Source organism: Ochotona curzoniae, unplaced genomic scaffold, assembly GCF_017591425.1.
Source record: "Ochotona curzoniae isolate NIBS_2020 unplaced genomic scaffold, NIBS_Ocur_1.0 contig_66, whole genome shotgun sequence".
NCBI classification, from domain to species: Eukaryota; Metazoa; Chordata; class Mammalia; order Lagomorpha; family Ochotonidae; genus Ochotona; species Ochotona curzoniae.
Genome location: NW_024466512.1, coordinates 8,110,673 through 8,119,000, shown reverse-complemented (window position 1 = coordinate 8,119,000; position 8,328 = coordinate 8,110,673). Strand labels below are relative to the sequence as shown.

General features: G+C 53.1%; 1 protein-coding gene across 1 annotated transcript in view; it reads left to right on the top strand.

The window, feature by feature from the left end:
- Positions 1 to 4,228: 4,228 nt before the first annotated feature.
- INPP5F (inositol polyphosphate-5-phosphatase F) overlaps positions 4,229 to 8,328 on the top strand; it is a 75,766-nt gene continuing 71,666 nt past the window's right edge. The window contains exon 1 of the mRNA XM_040992004.1: positions 4,229 to 4,515. Coding sequence (XP_040847938.1) covers positions 4,419 to 4,515 — 97 coding nt within the window. The 5' untranslated portion in view covers positions 4,229 to 4,418. The remainder of the gene's footprint in view (positions 4,516 to 8,328) is intronic.

Here is an 8,328-nt window from a genome sequence, read left to right as displayed (position 1 = left end):
GAGTTATATATGTATCACACATGTTTAACTGGCTTTTTAAAGTTTGAAGCAATGGGCCTGGCACAGTAGCCTAGCAGCTAAAGTCCTCACCTTGCACGTGCTAGGATCCCATATAGTACCAGTTCTAATCCTGGCAGCCCCGCATCCCATCCAGGTCCCTGCTTGTGGCCTGGGAAAATAGTGGAGGATGGTCCAAAGCGTTGGGACCCTGTACCCAGTGGGAGATCTGGAAGAGGCTCCAGGCTCCTAGCTTTGGATCAGTGCAGCACCAGCCCTTGTTGCTGTCTGGGGAGTGAATCATCAGATGGAAAATCTTCCTCGTTGTCTCTCCTCCTCTCTGTTTATCTGACTTTCCAATAAAAATAAGTAAATCTTTAAAAATAAATAAATAATGTCAGAAGCATTAAAACCACATTAAAAGCAAAAAGCCAGGGCCAAGCATTCAGCACAGCTGTTGCCTGCAGTTGGCTGCGCTGTATTCTCACTGGAGTGCCTGGGTTCCCAGTCCCAGCTCTGCTCCGGAGCTAGCTTCCTGCTGGCACACCCTGTGTCAGCCCAAATCCTTGGGCCCTGCTGTCCATGTGGGAGAGCCACCTGGAGCTCTGGGTCCCTGGCTTTGCTCTGACTCAGGCTTGCCTGTCTAGGACCTTTGGGAGGTAGACTAATGGGTGGGAGATTTTTCTCTTTCTTGCTCTCGCTCTGTCATTTTCTATTTAAATAAAGCAAACAGGGCCTGGTGCGATGGCTCAATGGCTAAATCCTCACCTTGCAAGTGCTGGGATCCCCTGTAAGGGCCGGTTCATATTCTGCAACCCCACTTCCCATCCAGCTCCCTGCTTGTGGCCTGGGAAACCCTTGGGACCCTGCACCCATGTGGGAGACCCAGAAGAAGCTCCTGGCTCCTGGCTTCAGATTGGCTCAGCTCCAGCCATTGCAGTCACCTGAGGAGTGAACCAGTGTATGGAAGAACTTTGTCTTGCCTTCTCTCCATAAATCTGACCAATAAAAATAAATCTTTTTTGAAAATCAAAACCATCTGGAGGGGTATACAATGAAAAGCAAATGTCTTCCTTTTCCTTCCTATATCCTGATTCCCTCTCATTGCCACTGGCCACTTTGATTTCCACGCCTCAACAACAACCACATTTTCCTTTCTACTTGAGAACTGTCCTGGGATTATTTTTTAAAAAAGAAGAAATTCACCCAGACGAACAGCAGCGACACTGCAGACAGATGCAGTGCAGGGGCGGGAGGTGACGGTAAACATGCCTCAGCCATGGACACCAAAGTCAGACAAGAACTCCCAAATCTCGGAGACAGATAATAAAGCTGACATCCAAGACCCGATCAATAGAGGTGGGCTTTTTATGGTCATCATTTGTGTAGATTTAACTCTATGGCGATATTTTCTCACATGCATCCCTCTTAATAAATATGAAAACTGAGACCAAAGGAGATTAAGTAGCATGACCAATGTTACCTAGAACTAAGACCTAATTGCTTAGTAAACAGTCTCTAACACGCGTAAAACATTCACAGACCAGCACAATGGCTCAACTGGCTGTTTACCTCCAAGAACTACCATCTCATATGGATGCTGCTTCATGTCCTGCCTGTTTCACTTCCCATCCAGCTCCCTGCTTGTGGCCTGGGAAAGCAGTTGAGGATGGCCCAGAACCTTGGGACCCTGAATGTGGGAGACCCAGAAGAGGCTCCTGGCTTCAGATCGGCTCAGCTCTGGCTGTTGAGGCCATTTGGGGGTGAATCAGCAGATGGAAGATCTTTCTGTCTCTCCTTCTCTTTGTGCATCTGCCTTTCCAATGAAAATCAATAAAACTTTATAATATGGACATCTACCATGTGGACTTTCCACGAATGACTCCAGGAGGCCTCTGAATTAGACTGGAAGAGGGTGGTCACAGGCCGAGCAGGGAGTGGAGAAGCTGCTCTGTCGGAGGTGCGGGGGTCACAGCAGGAGCAGGGCAGCACAGCTGTGCCAGGCGACTGGGATGTGTGCCAGAACAGAGCCTATCTGCTTAGCCAGGCCAGGGCCCTGCCAGCCCCACGGCGGGGCGTGTGTCTGAAGTCAAGGAGAAGAGAAGGGCGCATCTAGGTCAGACAGATGAGGGAAAGGGGGTTTTTCCCTCCTAAAGACTGTTACCTTGGGATGTAGAGAGAATCGGCCTCTTGCAAGCATCCTGGTTGAGCACTGCTGTTTTCTTCCCAAGCTACTCTGCGGAAGATTTTTTTTTCTAATTAATTTCATTCAGAACACTGATGTGCAATCCTGGCTGTACAGTAGAGTCACGTGGACTTTTCTTAGACAACATACTAATGCCAGAGCCGCACAAATTAAATTCTGGTTTAATGAGCCTGCAGTCAGGGAGGGCCTGTGGTACTGCATCCCACATTGGGGTGCCTGGGCTGAGTCCCAGGACCCCTGTTTCTGATTCAGCTCCTTCTAGGGTATCCTGGGGGCAGTGGAGGGTGGCACAAGGGCATGCCCCCCGTCCACCTACAGGGAAGATCCGAGTTGAGTTCCAGGAACCTGATCTGGGCTTGGGTTAGCTGTGGCTGTTGTAGGCATTGGGGGACTGAAGCGGCTGACGGACCATTTCCATGTATTTGCCGTTTAAAGAAAATGAAACAATTTGAACCCATATGTGTAGGCTAAACACACATCCTATGCTATGTTATATTGAAATTAAAATATCACTGCTCTCATATCTGGCAATGACTTCCCAAGTGAAGTAATTTACAGGACATACTGTCTTAGTGGGACTTGCTCATTACTCGGTGTGTGTGTGTGTGTGTGTGCTGAGAAAAGCCAACCTATGGCCAAATTCAACAATAATGGAAACTGATGCTCCAGCGAAATCCCTTACGCCTCTCATCACCTCGGGGTGTCTGGGCAGCCCACCAGGGACAGTGTTCATCAGAAAACACCCCAGGACATCTCGTTGTGATGAGACTTTCTGTCCTGTCAGACCCTTGACAACAAAATCCGCGTGCTCTGGAACCATCAATAATGCAGACTGCCTCCCGGCTTCTGGGCCCTTCCGCGTTGGAGCAGAGGCCCCTCTGTCTCCTACCTTCTAAAGGCAGGGATCACACAAGGAGGGATTCACTGATTTACAGAACTGGGAGTCTGCCGAGAGCTTGAAGTTCAACCAGCATCGGAGAGCTCAAACTTGAACTGGATTCCAAATAGCCATTCTGTTTGAGTCCACCTTGTCTTGCAGGTCCAAGGGAGCTAAGGGTTCCCCAGGCTGGCTGCCTTCTCTGTTCCTCTTAGTCTCACCAGCTTCCAGCCCTTCCACTCCACTGATGCCTGTATTATTATTATTGTTGTTGTTATTATTATTGCTTTACTTCTTTGAAAGGCAGAGAAGGAGATTTGCAGTGCCAGGGCTGAGACAAGCCAAGGCCAGGCTCCTGAACTTCAATCTGGGCCTCCCATGGGGCTGGTGGGCACCCAAACACCACTACTTCCCAGGGCACAGATGAGCAGGAAGCTGCAGATGGGAACCAAAACTGGAACCAGATACTCCGAGATGGGAAGCGCCTGCCCCGACTGCTTCTCAGACCCCACCTCCTCCCACTACTTGGGCAAATGTTCGTGTTTCCCCTCACTGGTGTGAATGTGTTGGACTCTTGCTGTGTCAAAGGTCACGGGCGGACTGGCTCGGCGTGGACACCGCAGCCACCCCAGGGCACTCCAGGCTGGCCCCGGCTCTGTCTCAAGAACCGGTGGGTGTCAGCCGGTGACAGGACCCCAAACCTGGCTTCGGGGGACAGCCGATCCCAAGGGTGGCCGTACGGGCAGGTGGGCCAGCCTGGCCCAGCGACGGTCAGCGTCCGTCCGCGGCGGCCACGGGCCCGAAGGCGGCCCGGCCGGTGGAGGAGCAAGCGGAAGAGCGAGAGGAAGGGACCCGAGTGGGAAAAGCCCGGGCGGAGGCTGAGGAGCCGGCGAGGTGAAAAGGGAGGGAGGAGCCGGGGCAGGAGGCGGGGCTTGGGGCTCGGGGGAGGAGCCAGGGGAGTGAGTGGCAGAACGGGGAAGGGGCGGGAACGGGGAGGAGGTGGAGCCAGCTGCCGGGGAAGGGGCGGGGCCGGGAGTGAGTGGCGTGGCGGGCCGGGCCTGGGAGGAGTCAGCGGAGGGGGTGGAGCCAGCGGCCAGGGAAGGGGAGGAGCCGGGGGAGAGGCCTCTCCGGCCGCCGCCGCCGCCGCCGCCGCCGCCGCCGCTGCCAGGGCGCGTTCTCCGCTCGTGGGCCGGGCCCCCGGCAGCTCCGTGTGGCTCCGGGGCGCTGTCCCGCTCCGATCGCTTCCTGAGGCGCGGGGCTCCGGCGTCCGCGGCGGACGAGGCCGGCCCGGGCGCCCCCCGCGGCGGGCCGCCGCCTCCCTCGGCGCGCGGAGCCGGCATGGAGCTCTTCCAAGCCAAGGACCACTACATCCTGCAGCAGGGCGAGCGCGCGCTGTGGTGCAGCCGCCGAGACGGCGGCCTCCAGCTCCGGCCCGGTGAGTCCGGGGCGCGGCCGGGGCCCCCTCGCCGCCGGCGGGGCGGGGCGGGCGCTGCGAGCGCGCCGGGCGCTGTCATTATTTCCTGACGGGGTCGCCGCGGCCTGTCCTGACGGGAAAGAGCTGGCTACCCTTGCTTCTCGCTGAGCCCAAGTGTTGGGGTCGGGGTCCTCGGGACCCTGCCTGGTGGAGGAGGGGGGACCAGTGCGTCCAGAAAGTTCCAGCGAGGTGCGCTTGGCGGTCCGGGCCTCCCCCTCACCTGTCCTTCCCAGGACGCGCTGGGTTCGAATTCCGATCGCCAGCGGTGTCGCCGCCCCACACTCCCTGTGGCGTTAATGGCCCTTGAGGAGAGCCCAGCTCTGGATGACTTGGAGGTGTGATGCAGCACCTGTCACAACTGAAGTGTAATGCAGGTTTGAAATAGCAGTGTTTTTGTACGACTCGACTTTGTGCGAGCAAGATGTAGATGGCCGGCACCTGTCTGGGGGTCTCGGGAGCCGCTGGCCGAGGCCGGCTCTCCTGAGTTAGCTTGTGGCTTGTGAGTTACACAGAGCGGGCCCCTGTCCTGCCCAGCCCCTGCTCCTTTTTTTTTTTTAACTTGCAAGTCTTTTCCCAGAGTGTTTTTTTTTAAAGCTTATTAAAAGTGAGAGAATAGAATTAAAAAAAAAACCCACAAATTATTTTTCACTTATTAGAAAGGCAAAGGAAAATTAGAGGGGCATCTCCCATCTGCTGGTTCACTTCCCAAATGCTTATCCCAGCTGGCCTTGGGCCAGACCCAGCGGGAAGGCCCCCTGAGCTCAGTCTGGATTTTCCCACATGGGTGGCAAGAGTTAAAGCAGTTACACCCTCACCCACTGCCTGCCAGGAGGGTGTGCGTGTGCTAAAGTTGGAACCCCCTCCCAGGGACTCGAACCCAGGCCCTGCAAGATGGGACGTGGGCCTGCCCAGTGCTATTTGCACCTTTCTGCCACGCACCGCCCCCAGGACAGCCGGGGCACTCTGTATTTGACTGTAATTCGTGTAGACGGTTAGAGGGAAGTACCCATATGAAATGGAAAGTCTAACAGGTTCGTGTGTGCCTGCCGCAGCGTGCCCCAAGGCTGGGCCCTGTGGCCTCCTGGACAGCCTGGCTGAGCAGGTGGGGGATCCTTGCTTCCAGGACAGGGGACAGGTGAGAGGTCATGGAGTACAGTCACAGGGAGTGACCCAGTGTGACCCAGCCCTGTGTGGCATCGGCTTCCTTACTCAGGCCTGCTGTCAGCTTGGCTGGAGGGGACTTGTGGGTTGTTCCCCGCGCCCCACCCACCAGGTTCTGGCTGTATTTTCTTGTTCTTTAGTTTATTTCCTCTTTTCTGAATGGAGTAGAGACTGCTGCACCCCAGATAAGGTTTGTGATTAGCTTGGAGAGAAGCTGTGGTTGATCAGCCAGTTACTCTCTTGTTTTTTCCTGATTTCACCGTCTGCGCACCTGCTCTGCCTCATTTCCTGACTCCACCAGGTTTGAGTAAGTCAGTGCATCTGGGGCAGAGGAAATGGGCTTCCCGTGCTGCCGTGGAGACCCAAGCCCTTGGCCTCGGGTGCTGAGATGACTTGAGGTGCGTGGTGTTTGGGCTCCCGCAGCTCACCCGGCAGAGCAGACTTCGGACCCGGTGGAGTATACTCCACATCTCCGTCCCCTAGACCATGTAGGCCACCTCGGGCTAGTTCTTGGATGAAGCCGTGTGCCATGGATTTCTGCCAACTTATCCAGAGTGCAAAAGACGCACTTAAAATGGTTCTTAGGTTTATCCCACATTTAGGATGCAGCCTACCACAGACTGAAGTAGACAACTCACCTGGAGGAAGGAGGAGGCATGCTTCAGAAGTAACGGCCAGTTTTCTCTTTAGGTCCAGCCAGCGACTAGTCTCATGCACTCAGCTGCCAAAGAGTTTATCCCGTTCCGTGCTCAGCATCTACACGTGGGTCCTGGTGCGATGGCTCAACTGGCTAATCCTCCCCTTGCAGTGCTGCCATCCCATATGAGCGCCAGTTCATGTTCTGGTTTCTCAACTTGCCGTCCAGCTTCTTGCCTGTGGCCTGGAAAAGCAGTGGAGGACAGCCCAACACTTGAGGATCCTGCACCCATGTGCGAGACCCAGAAGAAGCTCCTGGCTTCAGATTGGCTTAAATACAGCCAATGTGGTCATTTTGGAGTGAACTAGCGGATGGCAGATCTTTCTGTCCTGTCTGCAAAAAAATTTGCCTTTCCAATACAAATAAGTAAATCTTTAAAAAAGCATAAATGTTGTTATTTCTTTATGCATTTTAACTGAATAGGCACCTTTTAGATCTTTTTTTACTCATGGGGTCATTTAAACTTCCCTGAGCTGTTGGGCCTCCCCTCCCCCCCTCCGGTTGCGCTGCAGTTTGCAGTGGCCTCATTTCAAGTCTTTCCATGTCTCGTCTCATCTGTCCAACTGGTGGGTCACTGACCAAGTCCTTTTGTTTCCAAAGACCCAGAAAGCTGCTGGGCGCTGTGCTCTCTGCTGTTAGGCCTGTCAGAGAAACCGAAGCAGGAGTTTTCTTCCTGGAAAAGCCAGAAGAATCCGTTCTGATGATGTTTCAGCTGAAAAGGACCATTTTCACCACCTGGAATGCTTGTCTGTCATTCCCTTGTTCTGTAAGACCCAGCTCGGAGGCCACTTCAGCCCCTGTGCACCCCGGGGTGGGGTTATCTGGCACCTTTCCTGTGCTTCTATATTATTTCTTTCTTTTTGTTTTAGATTTTGGGTTTTTAAAAAGATTTATTTATTTATTTATTTTTATTGCAAAGTCAGATATACAGGGAGGAGGAGAAACAGAGAGGAAGATCTTCCATTCACTCCCCAAGTGACTACAATGGCCAGTGCTACACTGATCTGAAGCCAGGAGCCAGGAACTTCCTCCAGGTCTCCCATGTGGGCGCAGGGTCCCAAGGCTTTGGGCCATCCTCGACTGCTTTCCCAGGCCACAAGCAGGGAGCTAGATGGGAAGTGGGGCTGCCGGGATTAGAACCAGTGCCCATAAAGGATCCTGGAATGTTCAAGGTGAGGATTTTAGCCACTAGGCCACCACGCTGGGTCTAGATCATTTCTATGCTTGGTCCACGCAGTTAGCACATCCCACACCAGGTCAGGTAATGATGGTTTACTGGGACCACCAGTGAACTCCCCGAGGTGAGGCCCACATCCCACTCACACATATTGGCATCTCTGGGAGTTACTCAGGCTGCAGCAGGTGTGTTTAGCAGAGTTGAGAGCTGAACGAAGTCCAGGTTTCCTCTCACTAATGGCATCACTTCAAAAATAAGATGTGATGCTGTACTCAATACTCATGGGAAAGCCCTGTTCCGAGTGTCTTTTAACTGGGGCAGAAAAGCGTGTCTATTCACTTGAGACTATGAGACCAGCTACATATCGGCTCAGTTCTCTTCTGTTAGGGCAGCAGCTTTAAAAATATATATATATATATGTGTATTTGTGGTAGTGTGCATTACTATTCTTCGATGTTTAAATTTTTTAGCTAAACAACTTAGCATAGTTGTCTTTCTAGTATTTCCTTTTTTTTGAAGGATAGTGGGTAGTGTGCATTCCCACGTAGAGCTGCTGTGTGGCAGATGTCTGTGTATTGTAGGGAAGTGGGCACCAGAAAAAAAAATGTGTTGTTTTATTTTCTGCCAGGAAAAATGATAAAGGCATGTAAACATGCAGTCATCTGCTGGGAGTAGAATCTAATAACTGAAAATAAGAATTGTAGCTTAAAGACCTGAAAGGAGTGCGGGACAGTCTGCA